At 44.8% G+C, this 25784-nt stretch overlaps 2 protein-coding genes across 5 annotated transcripts in view; both read right to left on the bottom strand.

Annotated features, from left to right (window-relative positions):
* PTPN3 (protein tyrosine phosphatase non-receptor type 3) overlaps positions 1-513 on the bottom strand; it is a 90284-nt gene extending 89771 nt beyond the window's left edge. For 2 of the 3 annotated variants that reach the window (XM_083473155.1, XM_083473156.1), the window contains exon 1: positions 331-513. In XM_083473155.1, the coding sequence (XP_083329281.1) occupies positions 331-379 (49 nt within the window). In that variant the 5' untranslated portion in view covers positions 380-513. The remainder of the gene's footprint in view (positions 1-330) is intronic. The other variant, XM_083473145.1, reaches the window with a different exon arrangement.
* The window catches only part of MOCOS (molybdenum cofactor sulfurase), a 237680-nt gene that overhangs the window by 140599 nt on the left and 71297 nt on the right, over positions 1-25784 (bottom strand). The window contains exons 11-15 of one of the 2 annotated variants that reach the window (XM_083473195.1): positions 24849-24973; positions 22845-22950; positions 21429-21555; positions 17649-17753; positions 13891-16554 (exon numbers count right to left, since the gene is read on the bottom strand). In XM_083473195.1, the coding sequence (XP_083329321.1) occupies positions 16438-16554; positions 17649-17753; positions 21429-21555; positions 22845-22950; positions 24849-24973 (580 nt within the window). In that variant the 3' untranslated portion in view covers positions 13891-16437. Of the gene's footprint in view, positions 1-13890; positions 16555-17648; positions 17754-21428; positions 21556-22188; positions 22951-24848; positions 24974-25784 lie in introns of those variants that run through there. The other variant, XR_014518738.1, reaches the window with a different exon arrangement.

Raw genomic sequence — 25784 nt, 5'->3', positions numbered from 1 at the left:
GAATCTCAGCTATTACTGGAAAAAGAACCTACTTCTGTAGCAAAGAACCTAGTGTATCAAAAGGCACTTCCAAACATCTTTCCCCTCCATTTCAATGTGCCAGAAACTCATTTTCCTTATCTGCCCCTGCTCCAGCAACTGGGTTTTTTTATAACAACTTTTCCCCATGATTCGCATCAGTGCCTTTCACCTTTTCATTTCAAATGCAATAATCCCATTAGATGCCCAGAAGCTTGTAATTAATGCTGACTTCCCGGCTTCCCACTTCCTGGACTTCCCCATCTTCTGAATGAGGCTGTTGCCCTCCTGACTTTTATAAAGACAACTTACATTTCTCTTGAGTCGAGGCACATTCTAGCCACAGATCTTGTTCCACCATCGTTTCCCCTGCTGCTTCTTCCTGTTCTCCCTTCCAAGACAGTTCTGTACGTGGAAGAACCCAGAGTCTCACAAAGCACGAATCTGCCTTGTCCTAGTTACAATAGCGACAAGTTCATATTGTTTCCGCTCCAAACAAACCTGTAAAACGGGTCCAGGAGTTCCTGCGCAGCTTCATGTGTCAGAAGAGGCTTTAATTGATTCATGGCCATGACATCCACCCTTCGCACAGCCTTGGGAAGACGGGTGCAGATAATGCCTCCCTCAGCATTGGCTTCTTTTAGAGGCTTTCCCTGGTGGGAATTCTGGACCTTTATCAACTTCACCGCAGGCAGAAATGGAGGAGGCAAAGCTTTCCTCACCACAGCAGATCCAGATGTCTATGTGGTGCAATGGTCAGAATCGTGGTTCCCAAACTTTTTTCTCTGGGCCACACTTTTTTTGGGGGGGGGATTACTTGCACCACACAGAACTTTTTATTGATAACAAATACATTGGAAAACAAAGGGAAAGAACTCCTAGCAGTGCTTGATTTATAACATAACAGAACTACTTTAAAATATGATCACAGGACAAACCAGAAAGTATAAAACAATGCAGCTCAGCATCATCAATAAATTCTTCTTTTTTTCTTTTCTTTTTTTTGTTTTTAACTATTTTTATTTTGTATTTTCTTTTTATTTATTTATTTATTTAATTTAAATTCATCATTAATACACATATACAAGCATACAAACATACATTTCATACAATCCTTAAAAATGTTCAAACATACTTACACTCAATCCCACAAATAGTTCCTTTCCCCATCACCATCCACCAACCCTTCACCCCACCTTTGTGTTTGACTTCCAGTCTACTCAATTACAATTTCTTTCCACTTCTATTACTTTCTTTCACACACCTTTACCCTAATTTCATACTTCTTTTTCTACTACACATTGTTTTCCATCTTATTTGATATTTCAGTATTTGAAACGGAACTTGTTTATTCTAATAGGAGTTCTGATTTTTCGATATGATTTTGCAAGTATCTTTTAAACACCTTCCAGTCCCTATCTTTTCTTTTGAAATCCTTCCAATTTCTTCCATTGTTTTGGATATATTGTAATACTCCAATAATTTGGCAAGCCACTCTGTTTTTGTCGGTATTATACCACTTTTCCAGTTTTTCGCAATCAATAGCCTTGCTGCTACTGTTGCGTATAAATATAAGGTCTTATCTTCTTCCTTTAGGCTTCCTGGTATTATTCCCAATAGAAAACCTTCTGGTGTTTTCCTAAATGAGTATCTAAACATTTTTTTCATTTCATTATATATTATTTCCCAAAATTGTTTGATGTTTAAACAATTCCACCATATATGTATCATAGTACCTTTTCCCGTGTTGCATCGCCAGCAGATATCGCTACAGTTTTTATTCATTTTTGCTATTCTTTCAGGTGCTAAATACCATCTATGTTGCATTTTAAGGTAATTTTCTTTCAGTATATAACACATGGTGAATTTCATATCTTCTTTCCACAATTTTTCCCATTGTTCAAACATAATATTTTTCCCAATATCTTGCGCCCATTTAATCATTGATAGCACCATCAATAAATTCTTCAGTTATTTTGCCCAATGTTTTCTGTTGAGTAGTCAATTCAGCCACTTGGTAAGATATAATCTGCATCTTATCTGAGATTTCTATACATTTTTTGAAATATGATTGTTGGCATTTCCGCTGTACCAAAAGCCTTTTAAAATACTGAACATTCTTGTTTGCCAGATGTCCATGTTTTGACAACAGGTGTCTTTTCATATTGTTTTGGGACCATATTGGAATTAGAAAGGTTCTCACCGCAGACCAAGGCCATAGGCTGAGGAACATTTTCATTTCCAGTCCATGTGAAACTGAGACTCGTATAGCTATCCACATATAAGCAAACTTTCTCTTTTGGAGGTTTCCTTGGGCCTGCTATTGGTGTTGAATTAAATGAGTCTTCTCCAGCACTCTGAACAGTGATTTTAGATCACAGCTACGATTGTCCTCAATATCCCTTGCTGCCCTAGGTCTCATTTTGAAAATGTATCTATCCATATTCTGCAAATTAAAAAAAAATATTGATACTATACTGTACTGCACTAGGTAAAAGTAAAGGACCCCTGGAAGGTTAAATCCAGTCAGGCAACTATGAGGTTGTGGCACTCATCTCGCTTCAGCCAAGGAAGCAGGCGTTTGTCCACAGACAGCTTTCTAGATCATGTGGCCAGCAGGATTAAACCACTTCTGTTTTAACGCTACAGCTCACAAAAACACTGTTTCCCTTCCCGCCGGAGTGGTACCTATTTATCTACTTGCACTTTTTGGTGTGCTTTCGAACTGCTAGGTTGGCAGGAGCAGGGACCGAGCAACGGGAGCTCACCCCGTCGTGGGGATTCAAACCGCTGACCTTCTGATTGGCAAGCCCAAGGTTCAGTGGTTTAGACCACAGCGCCACCTGCTCCCCTTATACAATATGATACTACACTGAAATGTTTAATTGTTTCTTTGACTGTCCTTGAATCTTCCTGCCTCACTTGCCATCCTCTCCTGCCCTACAGTGTGGACCATCACTCCCTTTGAGAAACAGTGGGTTGGATGGTAGGGCTAGGAGTGGGCAGACACAGGCTCAAATCCTCATTCAGTCATGAAGCCCACTCAGGTCTTGGTGCCAGTTAGTCAGTCTCTCTCTCTCTCTCTCTCTCTCTCTCTCTCTCTCTCTCTGTGACGCGGCAGCTAAAAAAGCCAATGCAATTCTGGGCTGCATCAATAGGAGTATAGCATCTAGATCAAGGGAAGTAATAGTGCCACTGTATTCTGCTCTGGTCAGACCTCACCTGGAGTACTGTGTCCAGTTCTGGGCACCACAGTTCAAGAAGGACACTGACAAACTGGAACGTGTCCAGAGGAGGGCAACCAAAATGGTCAAAGGCCTGGAAACGATGCCTTATGAGGAACGGCTAAGGGAGCTGGGCATGTTTAGCCTGGAGAAGAGGAGGTTAAGGGGTGATATGATAGCCATGTTCAAATATATAAAAGGATGTCACATAGAGGAGGGAGAAAGGTTGTTTTCTGCTGCTCCAGAGAAGCGGACACGGAGCAATGGATCCAAACTACAAGAAAGAAGATTCCACCTAAACATTAGGAAGAACTTCCTGACAGTAAGAGCTGTTCGGCAGTGGAATTTGCTGCCAAGGAGTGTGGTGGAGTCTCCTACTTTGGAGGTCTTTAAGCAGAGGCTTGACAACCATATGTCAGGAGTGCTCTGATGGTGTTTCCTGCTTGGCAGGGGGTTGGACTCGATGGCCCTTGTGGTCTATTCCAACTCTATGATTCTATGATTCTATGATTCTCTCTCTCTCTCTCAGCCTTGTTTACTTCACAGGGATGTTAGGTGAGGAAAAGAGACCCCTGTATGCCACCACGAGTTCCTTGAAATAAGAGTGGTGTAAATAATAGTAACAGCAGTACGGAGAATTGAGGCACGGACTGCAGTGGAGGGGAGTGTCCTTGCGCTGCGCACACTAAGCCTCCCACAAAGCCAAGTCTAGCTTTTCAGCATGCCACCCTGGATGGGTGCACACGTGTGTGCAGAGCATGGCAACAATGGGCTATCAAAATTGCCAGGGTGCTCTTCTCTAGGAAATCTTGAAATTTGGTGCCCACATGGAGTCCAAGGCAGCCATATTACTAGAAGAGTCTAAAAGCAGGACATCTATTTATATGCGTTTATAGTCTGCTCTTCACCGCATAGGCAGGTTACACACAGTTTAAAACAACAAGCAAATCACATAGTGTGTAGCAACACCAAACTATCCATTAAACTGTGTCAAACAGCAGGCAAAACCAACAGGCAACCCTGCAGAGGGAGTGGTGCGCTGGACTCACCTTCCACCCCAAGCCATGTGCAAAAAGGTGTGCCTTGGCTCGCCAACAAAATGCGTACAATGGTGGGGGTCAGACATGCCTCAAGGGGAGGGGGCTGTCCCACAGCCTGGCAATTTTGTAGCCTCTCTCCTCAAATGGGGACCCCCAGGTGGTTAAAGCAAGAAAAGAAGAAGGTGTGGTACCTTTGTGTCCCAAGACACCTCAATTCCTGGAAACATCTGAAAAGGGAGGTTCTAAATCTCTCCCTCAAGCCAAGAGACTTGAGGTGTGCCCTTAAATACTTACGGTAAGCCCAGTGCTATTTTTCTAGAAGGCTATGGTACCTGCCTGAGAGATGCCAGAACTGAGGTCTGGTGAGTTCTGCCTGGAAATAAACCCTGCTTAAGCCACTCCACTTTCAAAATCAGGTGCCCCCACAGCAAATGCAGAAAGGTGTTTTTTTCAAGGAACATTTTCCTTCTTAACAAAAATGCCAGTTAAAATCTTTCTCCCAACAGTGTCACTGGGCACCTCAAAGCCACTGTATTTCCCAGGACCATCTTAAGAGATTTCTAAAGTGAGTAGAGTAGCTTGCCTTGGTTTAAAGTTTAAAAGGGGCATGGGGGGAGGGGGGAGAAAAGACCACCACCCAGTTACCTCATCAAAGTGTAAGCTTTCCCACCACCCAAAGGTGCTTGCCCAGGCTCAGTGGTGGGTGGTCAGTGGACTAGGGGACTATTCCCTAGAGACTATTCCCCTTAATGTTCTCCTGGTGTCTCCTTCCCAAAGCCCAGGAAGCTTTTGCAAGCCTTAGGGAGGGAGGAGCAATCAGTGGCGTAGCTAGCCGCTCGGGTGCCTGGCAAGTGTGTCCTACAGCCGGGGGCGGGGTGGCTATGGGAGAGGCGGAGTGACTCAAGCTTGCAGACCTGAGCAGACTTTCCTCAGCAGTGCAAACTGTGCAACAGAAGAGGCCTGAGGCTGTAGACAGATACTAAACTACGCATTTATTATACATAAACCAAGACTGGTCTTCTCGGAGAGAGACTGAAAACAAAAGCAATACAGAGCAGAAGTTCTGCTCGTGCCAGCAATCTGTGCTGGAATGTAAACAGACATGTGACATGTAACAATCCCATGTCTGCAGCAAAGGGTGGAATGGAATTCCCAACACCCGCACCCCCCTTCCTCTGCCAGTGGGTGCCATGCTGGTGCCTCTGACCCTAACTGTTTCCCTTCAGGAAATTTCACTGGACGTCACTGCCATGGCTGCTGCAGGCTCTACACCCTCCTCTTGATCTTTGAGAAGACATTTCTCATCACTCCCACTCCTCTCCACCATTGCAGGGGGTCAGCTCCTGCTACCACCTAGGAGAGGGAGAGGAGTAGTGACAGTGGAGAAAAAGGAGGTTTTCTAAGGAACTGCCCAGCAGGACTGGTCCAGCAGTGTCGCGTGACCAAACAATGCCTGGGGCTCATGCACGGGGGGGGGGGAGAGCACAGAGGGTGAAGGAGTCTGCCGTGGCAACCCAGCCCTCACTGCCGACACCACCGGAGCATCCCTGCCCAGCAGGAGCATGCTGCGCCACCTATGTAGGGGAGAGCCCAGCCAGCTGACGCAGCACTTGGAGGGCGCCAGGCAGGCAGCCCACCCTGGGAGCTGTGTTGATTGTCATAGAGACTGCAAGCAGAATGTGGCATAAGTGGGCCGGAATCCCTGGGTCCTGGTCTGCCTCTTGGGTTGCTGGTCTGCTCCAGCCTGCGTCCCCGTGGCTCGCACTTTGGCAGTCCTGTGGCATCGTTATATCTGAGTACTGAGGGAAAACAAGTATAAAAGGATAATTGCTGGGGCAAGTACTCTGGTGAGAGAACCCTAGCAGAGATTTAAAACCACACAATATGCAGCAAAACATGGAAATATAAGCTGTTCTCTTTAAAATATGCCCTTCTACATCCTTCCAAAATTCCCCAGTTCCCTTAGCATAGAAACTTACATGTTTGGTAAGTTAAAAATGGTTTACTTAGAAACTCCCTAAAGGTTGGATTCATGTGTTGCACAGGCAAAAAAAAGTTTAGTTCTGTGCTGAAAGTTCCTAAATTATTGGTATATAGGTAAATAACATACCAAATTATTGGTATATAAGTTGGATCTAGATCTAGATGTAGACTGAGGGAGAACAAATCTTGACTACTTAGTTCCTTCCTTCCCTTCATGCATTAAATAGATTTGAGGCTGGCAATCCCTCACCTTCATGTTAGCAGGAGTGAATTGGCTCCTCCTTTGTCCAGATGTCATGTGCAGCTACACAACTTCACCATGATGTTGTTTCTGTGACATCTCCACACAGTGGCACCACACTCGCTCTCCAGGATTCCTCAAAGGTGATAGACCAGAGTCTCCAAGAGAATACTGTCAAGTTACTTCAGTATCCTATGATGCAACTCTTCCGGTCCTGAAATTCTGAATTCCTTTAGTGTAGATAGGGAGTGCCTGACCAACACCTTATTAATCCTTAAAGACAACCCGGACTCTTCACAACTTAAACTACATATGTGTGGTTGCATACAGTTCCCACTCTGAGAGAGAGTAGAGGCAACATCACAGTTAATCATCATCATAATAGTTTTATAATTTATACCCCACCCATCTGGCTGGGTTTCCCCAGTTCAGCAGTTCCCAGTTCCACCTTTCTGTGTTAGTATTAGAGAAATACCTGGCAATAACAAAGTGAAATGTGTGTGTGTGTGTGTGGAGAGAGAAAGAGAGGGGGGGGGAGAGAGAGAGAGAGAGAGAGATGGTCCTAGGGAAATTCCCTGGCAAGAGTAAACACTGTGCAGGATTCAGCTGGGATGCCTGTCAAAGGCTGTGTTTGTTTTTACTGTATTTTATTGGTATATGTAACATGCTAATCCTTTGCGACAAAACATATAAATAATGTAATGAATGAGTATCTTTAATTAGCTGTAATTAACTAGCAGAATGACAAACAAGAGCTTAAAATGACATGGGAATGGATCTATTGGAAAATAAAACCCCTAGATGGGTGTCACCAGTGGAGGCTAAAGCAGTGAAGAAACTCAATATGGAGGTCGGATGGCCGAAGTATTGGGAAATTTTAGAACAGGATGGAGATAAGTTCAAACTACAAAGTCAGGAGAAATTGAAGCATAAAGTAGAAAATTGGTTCCAATATCGTCAAATAATGGAATTTTTTAAACAGGACAGGAAAATCGGTTTCCAGGTGGAAAAATCAAAATTAGAAACCGAACTGTTAGAACCCAATACTAAGAATTTATCTAGAATGTACAACTTGCTGTTGAAATGGAACACACAGGATGAAACAGTTAAATCGGCTATGATTAAGTGGGCTCAGGATGTTGGACATAACATTATGTCAGCTGACTGGGAATGGTTATGGAACACCGGTATTAAATTTACGGCATGCAATGCCTTAAAGGAAAACATCATGAAAATGGTATACAGGTGGTACATGACCCCAGTCAAGCTGGCAAAAATCTATCATTTGCCCGATAATAAATGTTGGAAGTGTAAAGAGACTGAAGGTACCTTTTATCACCTTTGGTGGACATGCCCGAAGATTAAGGCCTTCTGGGAAATGATCTACAATGAAATGAAAAAGGTACTTAAATGTACCTTTCCTAAAAAACCAGAGGCCTTTCTCTTGGGCATTGTCGGCCAATTGGTGACAAAGAAAGATAGAATTTTTTTTATGTATGCCACAACAGCAGCAAGAATACTCATCGCAAAGTATTGGAAGACACAAGATTTACCCACTGTGGAAGAATGGCAGATGAAAGTGATGGACTATATGACACTGGCTGAGATGACAGGCAGAATCCGTGACCAACGAAAAGAGACGGTGGAAGAAGAGTGGAAAAAATTTAAAAGCTATCTTAAGGACTACTATAAACTTAATGAATGCTAAAATGTTGTGGTTTCCAGAAGCAAAAGGGTACAGGGATACAAGGCTAGACTATAAAAGAGGACTAAGATGATAGAGATTGGAAAGTAACAATTGGGAGTTGCTAGTTGAATTATGGACATTGGGATGCAGAGAGGGGGGGTATGGGGAAGTCCAAGAAAAGAGGTTTATGAAAATATGTTTGAAATTATACGTGTATGTTTGTCATTTTTAGTGTTTGTTTGTTTTTCTTAAAAATGTTGTAAAATCAATAAAAATCTTATAAAAAAATAATAATAAAATGACATGGGAATGGAACCGGCAGTGTTCAGGGTTTGATTTGATTTGGATCCCCTTTTTGGTGCTTTGGAAAACAGCCTGCTTTGGTCCAAAGAGCTTTGGCGGGAGGCCAGTGGCGTAGCGTGGGGGGTGCCAGGGGTGCCAGCCGCACCGGGCGCAACATTTTGGGGGGCGCGTTTGGCCGGCCCCCCTCAAGGAAGCGGGAACCTCTCCAAGGCACAGCGTGCCATCGGTAGAGGAAAAAAGCCGAGCAGCAGCAGCAGCAAAGTCGGGAGGAGGAGGAGGTGGAGCGAGCCTGCTAATTCCTTGCAAAGTCGGGAGGAGGAGGAGGTGGAGCGAGCCTGCTAAGAATTCCTCGCAGCTGGCCATCCAACCTCCAGCGAAGGAGGGCCCCGCTCCACCTTCCGAGGGAGCCTGCTAGGACCCCCGGCTCCCTGCAGGTGGCTCACAACCCCCGCTAGCCCGGCCGGGGCTCGGGGAGGATGGGAGCCGCCTGCTGGGCTGGCACAGCTGCGTGTGAAGGCGCGGAGGGAGGCGCTCCCAGGGCTGCCGGCGGCCTTTCCCCGCACGCGAAGGAGCAAGGGCGGCGGCGGCGGCGAGGCTGCACAACAGCCGCTGCATGAGAACGAACCCTTGCCCAGCCCGGGGGACGATCCGGAGGCCCTCTCCGAGCGCGTCGCGTGTAGCCAGCCTGCCAGCCTGCCTGCCAGGGTGGAGCAAAGCGGCGGAGTGGGGAGAGGTTGCCCTTCTTCGCACGCAACCCCCCCCCCCGCGTCACACCTTAAATCCACCCTCCCACAAACTAGGAGCGAGCAGCTGAGAAGGAACAGCTGAGAGCCACGAGCAGCTTTTTCTGAAAATGCCCTTTAAAAAAAAAAATCCTAAAATTTATAAACCGCTTAACAGCTACAAAAGCGGTTTGCCAAGAGAATAAAACTGCCAGGAAGCAGTGGCGTAGCGTGGGGGGTGCAGGGGGGCCGGCCGCACCGGGCGCAACACCTGGGGATTAGGGTTAGGGGGCGCAAATCCATGGGTTAGGGGGCGCAAATTACTTGCCTTGCCCCGGGTGCTGACAACCCACGCTACGCCACTGCGGGAGGCTGCGCGACTCAGATCAGGGGCAAAGTCCGAGGCTGCATCCAGGGACATCAGGAAAACCTCATAATGGGAAATCACGTTGCCCAAAAAGCGCCGCCTGGTGTCACAATGTTATCACGCATTTAAAAGGCTGCTATTTTAAAGAAACGAATGTCGCGAGTCCCAGGCCTGCTTCGTCAACCCAAAGGGTTCCCCCTCAGGTCCGCTTGTTCCGCGGTTTCTGGTCGCGGGTCCGAGAGGTTCTTTTTGTGTCCCCATCGCTTTCCCCTGTGGAAACCCGTCGCTCCCCAGGGAAGTGAGCCTTGTTCGGATTCAGCAGGAAACAGCGGAGGAGCCCCGAGGGGCGGGCCCTCCCGTCTTTCCCTGCTCTTAGGGAACCCAACTCCTTTGGGCAGAGGTGGGTGAAGTTGGCATCCTAGTGCCCCCCCCCCCGGAGATTTGTTTCGTGGGGATTTGGTCTGAAAATGGCAGGCATGATAAGAGAAGACCCCTGACTTGTCAAATTACAAAAGGACTAGGGGCTTTTGTGCTGGGCACCTTTAAAGTAGTCCAACCTCTCCAAAGGGGCGTTTGCTTGCTTGTTTTCCAGCGCCAGGTGAGATTACAGTGGTACCTCGGGTTACAGACGCTTCAGGTTACAGACTCCGCTAACCCAGAAATAGTACCTCGGGTTAAGAACTTTGCTTCAAGATAAGAACAGAAATCGTGCTCTGGCAGCACAGCGGCAACAGGAGGCCCTTTTGGCTAAATTGGTGCTTCAGGTTAAGAACAGTTTCAGGTTAAGAACGGACCTCCGGAACGAATTAAGTTCTTGACCCGAGGTACCACTGTACGTTTCTTTTTGAACACAGAGAGATAGATCAGAAAGAGGAAGTTTGCCATCTAGTGGCAAAATGAGGAAAATTTGTTTTTATTAAAGATTTTCTTGGGTTACAAAGTAAATACATTGTCTCCATTTTCCGATTATAAAGTCCCTTTATAAGCCAAGCAAATACTTAATAAAAATTAATATAAAGTCCTTTATGCAGATAAATTATATTCAGTGTCAGACTTTAATGTTTTGTCTTCATTTAACTCTTGGAATAAAAATTCATAATCTAAAAAGAATCAGGATAATATCTTATTAAAACCACACTTATTTTAAAATGAACCAAATTGTCCCTAGGGGTGGAAGTGTCTCTAGGGGTGGACTAAAAAAATGTCCCTAAACCAAACCAAGAATGTGGTGTCAGAAGTCTGCTTCTCTGGATCAATCTTTGCTTGGGAAAAAATGGAGCATTTTATTTTATTCCAATATATCAATAGTAGCTGGTACCAAAAAATCTCAAAATCAAGAGCTCTACCAGATATATATCTAAATATATATCAGATATATCTGCAGTATATCTACTGCATTGGCCTGAATATAAGCCGCACCCGAATATAAGCTGCAGCTTTAAAAAAAATTGGGGGGGGATAAAAAAATTAAAAAATACCCAAATATAAGCCGCTCCATTCTTCGCTACTCCTGGCTGCATACTGGGGGCAGTGGGAGGGGGAGCCATGCTGCGCTACGGGCATCCTGTTCCCTTCCTCGCTCTTTCCCTTCCCAACCGTGGGGCAGAGGACCAGGACGGTTTGCTCCTGGCTGCATACCATAAGGCCGGGAATATAAGCCGCATTTTAACTTCTCACAGTCGGAATTTGGGGGGAAAGTGAGGCTTATATTCGGGCCAATATGGTACATCTTTTTTTACTGCAAAAGGACTGTGGGAATTTGTGTACTCCTGGGTCAGCTTTTGTTGACACCCCCCCACACACACTTTTGCATTACATTGATTGGGACACAACCACCTTCTCCCTGTTCTCTGTTCTCAAAGCTCTGCAGATTCCTCCCCAAAGCAGCGCATCTGACAATTTCATCCAACTTCATCTGAGGAAAGCATATAGACCCACTCAGGTTGTGGCTGTAATTTTTAATGCTGTGTTTCACATTGTTGTAACCTGGAAAGCATCTGGTGAACTGTAGAGTTGGGTTTTCTTGTTATTTTATTTCAGCCCAAACTGTGCAGGTGTCAGTGCCCTAGAAGCAATAAGCTGTAGGTCTACTTCTGTGTAAATTTTGCAACAGAAAGTGTATCGCAGTGTATTTTGCCCACAAAGGTCTGGGGGTTGGAGTTAAAACACAAAAAATGAAAACATTTCCTTCACAGAGGATAATATTTAAATATTTCAAAAGATCAACCCCACACTCTTATCTCTCAGGCCATCCTCTGTGAAATATTTGTCTCTCTCACACCCAAGGCCTTCTTGGTGCAACCCAGATCATACCAATAGAAATGGTTGTTTCGTGCGAGAAGCCACTTCTCAGAATATTGTAGGTTCCTGGAGAAGTGATTCTTTAAGCTTCGGAATGAGAACAGAAATCGTGCTCCGGCGGCGCAGCAACAGCAGGAGGCCCCATTATCTAAAGTGGTGCTTCAGGTTGAGAACAGTTTCAGGTTAAGAACGGACCTCCAGAACAAATTAAGTATTTAACCCGAGGTACCACTGTACGAGGGACGCGGGTGGCGCTGTGGGTAAAACCTCAGCGCCTAGGACTTGCCGATCGTCAGGTCGGCGGTTCGAATCACCGCGGCGGGGTGCGCTCCTGTTGCTCGGTCCCAGCGCCTGCCAACCTAACAGTTCGAAAGCACCCCCGGGTGCAAGTAGATAAATAGGGACCGCTTACTAGCGGGAAGGTAAACAGCGTTTCTGTGTGCTGCACTGGCTCGCCAGATGCAGCTTGTCACGCTGGCCATGTGACCCGGAAGTGTCTCCGGACAGCGCTGGCCCCCGGCTTCTTAAGTGAGATGGGCGCACAACCCTAGAGTCGGACACGACTGGCCCATACGGGCAGGGGTACCTTTACCTTTACCTTTTTACCACTGTACCAGGAAAGGCCATAGAACAGATTATTCAACAGCTGGTCTGTGAGCACTTAGAAAAATAAGTCTTGCCCAACAAACCTCCTTTCATTTTTTGATGAAGTTACAAGCTTGGTGGATCAGGGGAATGTTGTGGACATAGCGTATACTGATTTCAGTAAGGCTTTTGAGAAAATCTCCCATGATATTCTTGCAAGGAAGCTGGTAAAATGAACAGTTAAGTGGATTTGACCGAACCCAAAGAGTACTCATTCATGGTTCCTTGTCATCTTGGGATGCCACAGGGTTCTGTCTTGGGCCCATTGTTGCTCAACATCTTTATAAATGACTTGGGTGAAGGAATTGAGGGGATGCTCGTCCAATTTGCAGATGACACCAAACTGGGAGGGGGAGCTAATGCTGCAGAAGACAGAATCAGAATTCAAAATGACCTTAAAAGATTGGAGAACTGGCACAAGTGAATTTCAATATGGACAAATGTCAGGTTCCGCACTTAGGCAGGAAGAACCAGATGCACAAATATAGGATGGGGAACACCTGGCTTACGAGCAGTACATGTGAAAGGGATCTGGGGGTCTTGGTGGACCACAAGCTTAATATGAGCCAAGTGTGATGCAGCAGCAAAAAATGCTAATGCTATTCTAGGCTGCATCAACAGAAGCATAATGTCCAGATCAAGGAAAGTCATAGTCCCACTCTATTCTGCCTTGGTCGGACCACACCTGGAATACTGTGTCCGATTCTGGGCACATCAATTTAAGAAGGATGTTGAGAAGCTGGAGCGTGTGCAGAGAGCAACCAAAATGATCAAGGGTCTGGAGGCCAAGCCTTAGGAGGAGTACTTGTGGGAGCGACTGAGAGGAGATATGATAGCTGTCTTCAAATATCTAAACAGCTGTCACATGGAAGATGGAACATGCTTGTGTTTGTCTGCTCTGGAGGGGAGGACTTAAACCAATGGAACAGATGAAAACCTGTTCCTTGATCTCAGGAACCTTCCTGCAAATATCTCATTTCCTGCCCTCCTGACAACACTTCAGAAAGCAGGAGGGGCCAGTCCTGCAGGGTACTGCTTCATCAGTGTGTTCCCTGTGAGGAAGAGTCCTGCGGCCAGCAAGCCTGCGCCTTTGGCGGGTGGCTCGCGAGCTGCTCCTCTGTGCACTCAGCTGCCATGCCAGGTCTGCTTGCCCTGCTGTCTCAGGAACCACCATGCCAAATGGCCAGTGGTATATCCAAAGATGTCCAAATTGGCACAGTCTGGAGAAATTCAGTCCACCTTCTCAATCCAAAACGTCATCACAGAGGAAAACCAACTGCTTTGTGTTCACAGATTGGGTGACAATATCTCAAAGGCCCCCAATAGAGAACAGACAGACAAACCACTCGGCAAAAAGTGTAAGAGATGTCAGTTTAATTAAATGAGCTCATAGAAAAACAAATTATATATTTTAGCTGAAACAAATATTTTCTAATATTTGAAATTTGGCAAATATTTTCAACCTGCTTTTCAGAAAGATGAATGCAAATTCTAACACAGAATAGTTTGCCCTGAGAGACATTTCCCCTCCAAATTGAGTTCTTTGGATTTGTTTACATTCTCTTGATTGTTTTGGCTGGTATTACAAAAAATAACAGTCCAATTTCATGTCTATTTCATGTCTTCCATAAAATGCTTTCAGATACTAATACATCATATGTCATATCAAATATTATTAAATATTATTTAATATAAAATATTGGAATCAAGTATCCCATGATATCAAATATAGATCTCAAATATCAGACAAATAATTTAGCTTCAAAAATATTTGGATAATATCTGCAAAGCATTTATTGTCAGGATTGATGTACAGCAAACTTATTTTGATTAAGTAGACAGTGCACAAATACAGTTATTCACTTGAATAAAAAGTGTGGCTCAATTTACCACTTGGCATTTTTTCAGCATTCCATCTAGGCTGTAGCTATGTAAATCTCTGCATTCCATTTCACTATTCCATTGGGTCAGATTCTGGGCTGGCCCAAGACATTTTGGCACCTGAGGTGAACCACAAAACAGGATTTCCATCCCCACCAGTGAAGAAGGGCTCAGTGAAGATCTACTTCAGAAATCATGGTTGTGTGTGTGTGTGTGTGTGTGTGTGTGTGTGTGTGTGTGTGATCTTGATGCCTGTGGTGGTTGGCTCACCTTGCCTTGCCAGTGGGCTGGCCCTGGTCAAATGTGCCACTCAAGTGAAGTCTCACAACCAATCTTTATGCACCACAAGGGGAAATCTGGTGCTAGTCCACAAATTGGGTAATGAACTTGCTACACTGCTATGTAGGCTGTATTCCTATGCAAACTAAGCAGGGAGCAAGCCTCACTGAATGTAGTGGAACTAGCAAGCACTGGGTTGCAGAGACTGTAGGCTTGGGCTGCAAAGACAGAATCTTGTACTGTTTTATGTTTGTGGTGGTGAAGCCTTGCCATGAGCAAGAAGAGCAAAACAAGCCAGTGTGCATGAAGGTGAAGCAAGACAGAGATAGGAAAGAAATGGCACAGGACCAAAGCAGTAATGGCATCAAAAAAGGAGATAAGGTTGGTTTGGAATGATCTATTCTGGATAAACTCATGGCACCTCCTCATAATTAACACATGCTTTTTAGATGCTCACAAACCAGGCCAATTTCCCCTCCATTCAGGCTTATATTTGGTGCTAAAGGCCGGCTGCTGGGTGAGCAACCAAAAGCTGGAGGAAACCAGAAAGTGGGATTACATCAGCCCCAAAGCTTGAAGTTGGAAATGAGAAGAGATTCGGATTATGTTTATTAATTAATTAATTATGAGCTGATTGTATGTAAAATTGAGGATTAAAACTGGCGAAATGCAAGGGATGGGGGATGCTGGGAGATTGGGAGTGTGAGAGGGGGGATGTATATTATATAGTTATACAAAAAAAATTCTAGGGGGTTCCTTTTCACTCTGTTTATTACTGGGGCCAGATGTGAGACAGCAATGTTCAAGGCCATGTTAGGGAGGACTATGTGTGTCTTGTCTGGGAAGAAGCAGGACCTGTTTTTATTAGGCAAAGTGCTACTCAAGAGGCATCAGAGGGAAATATTTCAAAACTGATCAATGACTATTATAGATAGATAAAAGAGGATTTACTCTATTCGACTATTTTGAGGACAGGTTATAACAATGTATAAAAGCCATAGCAGATGATGTGTAGGGAGAAGGGATGAGTGGACTTTGAAAAGATAGTTGTAAAAGTTATTTTATTGGGAGCAGCAAAGAAGGGAGGAAAATAGAGGGGACCTTTGGGGGAGGGTGGGAAATCAGCTTTTAAACTTGTATTAATTTGGTGGCAATTTGTTACAAGATCAATAAAAATAATTTGCAAAGAAGCAGAAGTCTGGATGAGTCCTTTGTTGCAGGTGCTACTTGCATCAGTGGAAGCTCACAGCAGGCACTGCAGCAAGGCAGCAAATTTGCTATCCACGTTAAAGCCTTTGAATCCCAAGGTGATTCACTTCCAGCCAGCTATCTCTGTTTCTTACCTAAAGCACTATTTCTTCTCCCCCCCCCCACACTGCACACACACACCATACTTAATTTAAATCAGCTGACTATTTGAGGTTATTAACTATCGATCTAACTTGTGAAGTGGCATTTTGAGGACATTAAATTTCCTAGCCAGCATCACTGCCCTGCAACAAGTCCCTCGTGAACCTGAATGGAAAAAAAGAAATCAAATGATCAAATGATATAGAGTTGCAAAAATTGATCCACCTGATTAGCTGTGACATGCCATTTCTGAATGTTTAAAGGTGATTGACCTTTTACTCATAATATTGGAGAAGATCATATTGCTGCTGAGAACACATATGAATAATCTGCAAGACCGTCCCATGTGCAGGTTCAGCTGAGAAATCCTCCACCTGTTTGCTCTTCAGCCGATGCTCAACATGCGATAATCTTCTTCACCGCTGCAAACACTGGCGATCCCACTGACAATGTATCTGGGTGGGAGACCATCTCCATCTCAGGGTGATTCATCAGGTATATTCCAAACTTAGTCTGAGGGGGGAAACATTTGTAAGTAAGATCAAATACCCAGCAGATGGAACAGTAACAACTGCAATGCCTCTGGATGGTTAAACTAAATTCCTATAAAGTATATTGACTACAAGCAGTGCAATGAACAGAAAGAATGGTCAAGTTATTTAAGATGATGTTCAGAACCATTTCCATTTTTCTTGCTTAAATTCAGCCTTAATTTATGTGAAGGTTCCGAGGAAGCACTGTAGTATTTGCTGTGGAAGTTACCCAGACTTTGGCTTGCTAGCTTGCATCCTACTGTACTGTGGGACAATTTCTGCCTGTTTTGTTTTTTAGTGGGGTGGCATTTGGCCTTTCTATAGTTATCACTAGGTAAACACTTTTAAGAACCCCCCCCCCCATGTAGACAGGAAAGGAGGCATGATGCTCTGTTAAAAATTAGGCTTAACGTTTATTATACTTACAGATCTTTCAGGGTTTGACGGGGCAAAAAAAAAAAAAAAGGAAGGCAAATGAAAGCTCGCCTTGCTTTCTGCTTTCTCCCCTTTTTTAAAACCAAAAGGTTTTGTGGAAGTGGCTGCAAAGCTCCACTGAGCAGCTCATTCACATTTGTATATTCCCTCATACGAATCTGCCTGGGCCTTGAGATCTTCAAGGAAGGCCCTTCTCTTAACCCCCCCCCCACAGGCACACTCGGTGGGCATGTGGGAGAGGGCCTTCTTGGTGGTGGCTGCTCCCAGGCAACTTTGGAACTCCCTCCCTGGAGAAGTTAGACTGGTTCCCTCCTTGTTGTTCTTCCACTGGCAGGTGAAAACCTTCTTCTTCCAACAGGCTTTTGGGAACTGACCGCTTTTAAGGAAAGGGCTGACGCTGTGCTATTTTTGTTGCAATTGTCTGTATGTTTTTAATAGATCTTCTATCTGTCTGTTTGTCTGTTTCTCTATACACACACACACATATACATACATAGTTATTATTAATTCTATTAATGTTTAATTGTATTTAAATTATTCTTTATTCTCTCTGTTTTCAGCTGTTCTTATTTTAACTGTAAGCCTTCCCTGTAAGGGAAAAGGGCACATTTTTTTGGAAATAAGTATTTGTATACTGACTTTTTTGTCTTTAGTGGCAGCCAGAGTCTGAAGAAATTCCTTGTTCCGTTCTCCAGTTTTTTGATCAATGCAGATAACCAGACATCTGTGGCATGGCCCGGTAACCTGAAATTTGCACAGAGAAGATCTTGAAGCCCCCACTTAGCCAGGAATCACAACACACCTGCTTCTAGAGGAGTCAAATGCCAGCAGCAACCATTCTGACCATATCACCAGCACCAAACATTTTTGGCCTGCAAAGCTGAGCAGGGGTGGGGGTGGGGATGTAAACCATGGCAAGTGTTTGCCCCACTTATTGGCAGAGTTACTGGTGTTTACTCACCCTTCTGCAAAATCAAGGCTGCGTAAGCTCAAGCCCAGGGGTGAAATACAGCCCTCCAGGTTTCTCTGCCCAGCCCTGAAGAGTCTCCCAGGCCATGCTCCCGCCACAGCGTGCTTTTGCTTTTGCTTGGCTAGAATAGTTCTCCAACTGTGATGATGCCGTGTGTGTGTGTGTGTGTGTGTGTGAGAGAGAGAGAGAGAGAGAGAGAGAGAGAGAGAGAACTCCAGAATGTAGGCGTTTCATAGGAAGCAGGCATTGGGCTTTGCTTCTTCCCTCATTCTTGAAGGTACTGAGATAGCTCAGTCAGCAGAGCCCGAGACTCTTAATCTCTGGGTTGTGGGTTTGAGCCCCACACTGGATAAAAGATCCCTGCATTGCAGGGGGTTGGACTAGATGACCCTTGGGGTCCCTTCCAACACTACAATTTTATTATTCAAATCAGAGACTTAAGAAGCACTGCTACCTTCCCTTGCACTCTGCCATCTTCTGCATAAGAATGTAGCTCTCTACCCAGAAGATGCCATAGTGAAGAGCAGGCACAACAGAGTGGCTCAGCCCTGTCAGAGCAGGGGCCACAACAAGAAACAAACGCTTCCTCTCTGTCTGGGATAAGGGATTCAGAAAAGAACTGGTAGTAAATACTGCTGCTGCCGTGCTGGAATCCCATGAGCAGGCAGCCACCTGGAGAATGCTTTCAGCTTCAGCCACCAAATTGAATCTGGGGGGGAAACTCTTAACATAAGGACTGCAGACATCAAATAACACAGCCTCCCGCCTTGTTTTTAGTGTGTCTGCAGCACTGACGTGACCTCCCTGGGGCACAAGCCTGAGCTGCGTGTATGGAGGTCCCAGGTTACCCAGACGACAAGACGCTCAGCCTTTCAGCCTCGCTGATGCGGCCCAAAAGGAAGCAGAGGAATACATCTGACACCAGCGCTGCCCGAGGGAGGCGTGCAAAGCACCATCCACCTCCCTTACACACTCCACTCTGGATCTGTGTAGGGTTTACTCCTTAGCCTTTTCTTCTCCTGAAGACATCCCACAAGGCAGCAGGAAAGGGAAAACTCTGATCTGAAACCTCCACTGCCTTGCGGGATATAGCATTTCCTACAGCAGGGGAGGGGAATCTTTATCAGGCTGAGGGCCGCGTTGCACAATGGGAAATGTTCCAGGGGATTCACACCATAGTGGGCGGGGCCAGAGCTAAAAGTGGGCAGGACTGGAAGCGTAAGTTGGTGGGGCGATACAATATGATCTATCCCCACCAGGCCAAACGCCCCTTCCCCAGTTCTCCATCCATCCAACCAAGAAGCAGTGCAGCCCAGCCAGGCAAAACAGGTTTCCCACCCCCCAATCTATTGGGAATGCAAAAGCTCTTGCAAGATATGGTCTTCCGACTGAAAGCGCAGATAAAATGATAATTTAAATAAAAACAAACCAGCATACAGGAGGGAACATTTTCATACTGGTTATACAAGTAATCTAAACATAACAAGACAATTTTTAATTCAGCTCTCCTTATTCTATTTTATTCACATTATTCTCTAGTATATCAATTAAGTAGCTTGCCTTAGTTCTAAAGCTTTGTTCTCTATTATACAGCACAGACTTGTGCCTAAGAACTTAGTTTCAAGTAGAACATCTTTCAAAATGCCTACAACTCTTAATTGAATCAACATTACTCTTTTGAAGGACTGTGGCTTTTTTTTGGGGGGGGGAAGGTTTGTTTTTGTTCTTTTTCTTGTTTTTATAATGTATTTTGTGTTCTCATTTTGTATTTTTATGTTGTGAGCCGTCCTGCGATCTTTGAATGAAGGGCATTATACAAATTTAATAAGTAATAATAATAGTATTCCTATTACTAACATAGACAGTGTTTAATTATAACTGCAGTGCCTAGGATCCTCACATTGGTTTAATTTTTCTCCAGTGAGAAGTTAGGGTTGCCATATTTCAAAAAGTAAAATTCCTGACACCCCCAAAGTTGAGCTTTTGGTGGGAAACGTCCTCCTCCCACCCCCATAGTGATTCTGGATCTGTTTCCGCTGCTTTTACCAGCGCACTGCCATACAGCCTGGTTTTCCCTGACATTTTGCCAATTTGGCAAAATTCCCCCCTGATGCCATTTTTACCCCCCAAAACCAGGACATGTCAGGAATTTTCTTGACATCTGGCCAGCCTATGAGAAGTAGTATTTATTTTAGACAAGCAGGCAAGTACATGCTGGGAGCCTCACGGAACCACCAATAGAGAAGCAGAATCCACTGTGAAGAAGTTCTTCCCAAAGGGGCTTCTGAAGTGGCTATGAGGGAATAGTTGAGCAGGTGAGGGAAGTTGACAGAGTGAAAGGAAACATTGGCAGACTCAATAGAAAGAGAACAGGAAGCTAGTAAGCGTGGGGGGGGGGAGCCTGAAGCAAACCCAGGGAGTTACTTGAGCAAGGTTCCATCCTTACTTCCTGAGGAGAGTGGGGAGTGGTGCCACAAGTCTCTCAGGCCCAACAACTGTATTCCTCCTTCCACCACAGCATAGCCACAAGGAACACCAGTGTGCAGATCACAGTGCTGCTGGCTGGGCTCTTGGTCAGTCTTGTAGGGTTCCAGCCTCATATAATTTTAGCATGTAAATCTAATCAGTGCATGAAGGGGTTAAAATAAACAGAATAAACTGTCCTGCCAGGCTGAGCCTATGCCATCATCCTCCACCTTAGCAGCAATAGGTCACCATGCCTTTGCTATACAGTATTTCTCTCTCCATAAGGACTTCAGCATGTAAGGAGGTTTGAGATGGTCATTCCAGCCGGCCACATGACTTTGACCAGCCTCTTCTGTTTCAGATCATTTTTCAATAGTTTATCAATAGTTTAACTTTTACCTTTTGTAACTAAGCAACGTCTTGACTGCCTGTGCATCTTTTCTGGTTGCTGTGTGGAAAAGCACATGGATCTGACATTTGAAGAGGTGTTTTTTTTAAGTAAACTATCTTATGACTTACCCAAATGTGTGGTCAGTGTCTAAGCTGGGGAAGTGGGACAATTTGGAAAGAACTTTTAAAAGGGGACATTTAAGGGACTCAGTGGAAGAACACTTTTTAAAGGCTTTACACCAGGTTTTCGTTGCTGAATGTTTTGCGATGTTAAATCTCTGCTCGGGTTCTCCTACCAAAGGGTACCTGCCCCAAACTTGGGTCTTGGCTCCCAGGATTCAACAAATCTGACCGTAGCGGCTGCCTTCTTGCCCTTGCGTCACAGGGCCAAGCCAGGTCACTTCTGTGGTAGCAGAGAGCCATTGCACACACAAAATAAGACACTGCTGCTCAGACTATTCTAGCTCAAAGCTGTTTTGTATCCCAAACTGCTGTTCCAGATCCTTGCCTGAATCATTGTCTTGCAAGAAGCCACTGCCTGCTATTTCCCAGCATGCCGTATGACACTAACAAACAGCTGCAGCCATTTGTACCTTGAAACGCAGGGGACCCACTGCAATCTCCTCCCACAGGTCTTCTTCGAACGGCTCATCTGTGCTGACTACAATGTTGGCACGGAAGCGGTGGACGAGTTCCTGAGGGGGAAGTGATTCACCTAGTCTGTTCCACAGAGGCAGGGGGGGAAACAATATGGTCTAATATTAACCCAAATGAGTTCAGTAACACTTGTGCTTTCATGTTTCTCAGTTCAATGAAGACAGATTTCTATTGCATTCAAAAGGCGAAAGCTTTCACATAGCCTTTAATTACTAACATGAACAAAGTTCGAACAAGCGCAATCAGTGACGTAGCTAGGCTTATGATGCCTGGGGCGGTCACTGAGTTTGCCGCCCCTCTCGCTGTTCCTCATCTGGGAGCCCCGCCAGCTTGCCACAGTCCTCCCCTCCGCTCTGAATTTCCTTTCCTTCTTTCCCCCCACTTCCCAAGAGGCAAGAAGGAATTCAGTTCCTGTCACTTCAGACTCCACCTCTTCTTTGCTTTTCTTAATGCCTCATCATGTTCTTTGATTCTCTTGTTTCAACCACAGGCAGAGCTGAAGCACCTATTCCTGCCTGGCAACAGCACCCAAGAATGGTGCAAAGCAGGAGCAAGAAGGGAGAACATAATCTCTCATACCTGCATGCTGCTTATTTGGACGGCCGTAATGCTGCTCAACTACAGTGGGTTTAGGTGGTGTCATAGGCACCAAGTTCACACGCTGCTGGCGTGTGAAAGCCCAAAGGGGCTCATCGCAGGCAGGCAGGCGCAGCAAAGCCTGGCCCCTCAAGGTTGAGGGGGCAGCTCCATCCCTTCAGCCACAGAGAGTTGGCACCCATGGGTGGTATGGTCAGATGAGGGCTGCCATCTTAAACCTTCCCAAGTCTAGGTAAATGCGTCACAAAATTCCCCGTTTTAAAAAATCCCCGAATTGCAGCAACACTGGAGCCCATGAGAAGGGATTGTTCTTTCTGTTCTTCTAAGTCCCACTTGTCCCTTTCAGCCTGAAATAACCAGCTGCACCTATGTAAGAGCTAGAAGTCTTAGAAGACTGCAACATGAGTCAACAATGTGATTCTGTAGCAAAAAAAAGCTAATGCATCAATAGAAGTCTAGTCTCTAAATCTAGTACTCCTCTATTCTGCCTTGGCCAGACCACACCTGGAATACTGTGTGGACAATGGACTAGACATTGGACTAGAAAATCTAGAAAAGATGGTCTGATCCAGCAGATGCTCATCTCACATTCTTATTTTTTTCTTAAGAATAAAAGTTGCCATAATTGTGCATGTACAGTAGTCAGTGTACAAGTGAAACATTAAGCAGGTTGGGCCAGAAGAAGTCTTGCTCATGGAAAGGACAAAAAGAGGCAACACAAGGAAATGTGCCTTTTCAGGTGAGGAAGCACTTACCTTTCCACAACTTTATCTCTCAGCTGCAAAATACTTGTTCTGTTGATCAGGAGGTATTGTGCTTCATTGACTAGAGAGAGTGAGGCCCTTGCAGCAGAGGTCTCTCCTGAAATACATTCAGTATAAGGTGATAGTTGTTAGAAATTCTGAGCACAGTGGAAGGAATCCAGTCTATTTCAAAGGCCTCTTATAGCTAAAACAGACACCGTGAAGATGAGGGGTAAAGGTGCTGTTGCTACTTGCGCAAGGGTTTCATGCAGTGCAATTTTTCTAGAAAAAGAGGTGCTGCAGCTCACCAGAAACTTTCCCCTTGTTCTCTTAGAATAGCAATGGCGCCCACCTGAGAGGTGCCAGAACTAGGCTCCAGTGACCGCCAGCTGGAAAAAAAAAAACCCTGGTTCCATGCATGTCATTTCATGCATCAGCATGTCAGTGAACTGGAAGCCAGGCGAGCACACTGCTTATGTGCTAATGCTGTACATGAATGGGCCAACGTGCAAGCTGACTGCCTCTATTTGCATGGCTTGGAGCCAGACTACATGTGACACCCACAAGAACAAACAGCTTAGCTATGTCCCTTGATAATTCTTATGGCTCCCATGCCTATAGGCAGAGAAAGTTGAAGAGGACTGAATTTGCAGTAAATCTCCTATCTCTCGCTTTCTTCCTCTGTCACACACATACACACACACACACAAACAGAGAGAGAGAGAGAGAGAGAGAGAGAGAGAGAGAGAGAGAGAGAGAAGCCCACTTTCCTGCTCCCCCGAACTTCTATTGCGAATCAGCTGCTAAACAGAGAAAAGCAAGGATTAAAGGCTCCTCCATCCCCGTGTGTCCCCATCTGATCTCTCCAGCTTCCTCTGACAGTAGATGGTGGGATTTGAAAACTCTTATCAGGCAGAGCCAAAATGGTCTCACATGGTGAGTGGGATGTGTAGTCCCACTCGATTCATACCAGGTAAAGATATTAAATCCTTAGAAGCTTCAAGAAGATTCTATCTCTTGAAAGGCATGGAAGCATTGCTTGGGGCAATCACCATGAATGAGCACCACTCCTAATATGATCTATCCCTGCCATCCATGAACCCAAACTCCTCCTTACTCTGCTTGCATCTCCAAGCCCTTGCTCTCCAAATTCATTTGCTGATCTCTTCTCATTACCTATCCAACATCTCATTTACTATTCAACTTATGCACCCTTAACAATTCTGCCCTCCCACTGGCCTCGTCATAACCACTACTTGGTCCATTTGAATTGACTTGGCTCACTTCCATCAGCATGTGACGTCTCATCTGACTCATCACATGTCCCAACTCTAAATCCAGAAACCAAGGGGAAGGTTTTTTGTACCCTGTGTCTGTTATAGCTCAAAAGAGTGCATAGTTCTGTGCTTACGCATTAAGAGCAAAGGGAAAGAGTAATGCAAAGGAGAAGAGCTACTTCTCTCTTGGGCTGCAACATACAATGAATGTGTTTGGAAAATATTGGTAATAATATTGTTGTTTCCTACTTATTCTTGGAAAGCTTGGAGCACCCTATGTAAGGATCCCAGTAGCCGCCTATCAAAGCATTAACCCAACACAGGCATATGCAGCTTCACCTATGCTGCAGCACATAATAAAGTGACATAATGTTCAAGTCCTTGGTTTTCTCACAGAAATGCACAATATCACGGTACCTTATTTTCAGATATTGTTTTAATTACAATTTTATTTAATAGGATATTCAATACGACTATAGTTTCAGTGATGGTTTGGAGTGCTCACTATATGTTGTTGGATACAAAGGTGTTCCTTTTATTATAAAACCCAGAAGTTTCCCCTGTGAGTTGTGTAGTATTAAAAGTCAGTCCATCGTGTGTTCATTTTGTAATTTCAGTGCATCCCGTATCACTGGGGCAATTTTGATTTTCATCTATGAAAGAGCATATAAGCCATGCTGACACTTCACATTTGCAGCACTGGGATATTCATTTCCTAACAACCATGCAAAATGTATACCTTTTTCATCTTTCTTATTAGCATTTCTTTTGAAGTCTGAACTCTGCCTGATCAGGCGGCACTGCCGGCCAAGAAAGGCAGAAAACCAATCAGCCGCTCGTCCTCCACAATCGTGCGTCTGCACTCTGTAAGGGAAAAGTGTAAGGAAGAATTCAGAGCTCCCTTTCAGATGCAAAACTAATGTCAGGCTGGTAGCAATGCATAATTAGATATTTTTAATGCCAGCCACCTACAATCCCGCTGTACCCATTATAACACAGTTTTAGCCAAAAACAGCATTTGGAAGAACTATTTTGTTAATCAAGAATATTATGTACTGTTATTTACATAGCACAACTGTAAACCGTTTTATAGGTTTTCTTGTGTTTCTTCCTATTGTTTCCATTTCAGATGGGTGCATTAGCAAGACTTAACATGATGGTGAGGTTTGGGCTCTGACCCCTGGTTCAGGAAACCAAGGTTTATGGAGCTGGGGGCTGGTGCCACAGCATGTGCCCTTCTTCCCTCACTTTCTTTGCCCCTGCCCCATGCTTGGCTTCTGCATAGAGATCCTGTCTTGCATTAAGAAAAAGTTCCAAATTACTTCTCTTCTTTAATATCAGTTCACATTCCAGGATAAGAAGTCAGATTCAGATCACATTGCACACAGGTCCTGCTATCAAAACATTAATTATCAATATATTCAATTATCTGAACATAAAGAATTATGCCCAAACGTGTGGCTGATTCAGATATCCAAAGACCCAGAGTTTTCCCACTTCCTTACTTGTTGTCAGGGACTGGGCAGAGGAGGAATGGTGGAGACCACCTTCACAGCCTGACCCTTCCAGAGAAGAGGAAGACAGTATAGATTTATATCAGGGGTTTGAGGGAAGTCACAGCTCAGAGACAGATGAAAGGGAAAGTTGGGAAATAAAGGGAGAGGAGGAGGAAGAG

The sequence above is a fragment of the Podarcis liolepis genome (assembly GCF_965112155.1).
Source record: "Podarcis liolepis genome assembly, chromosome: 13".
Classification (NCBI taxonomy): Eukaryota; Metazoa; Chordata; class Lepidosauria; order Squamata; family Lacertidae; genus Podarcis; species Podarcis liolepis.
This window is presented reverse-complemented; position numbering and strand designations above follow the sequence as displayed.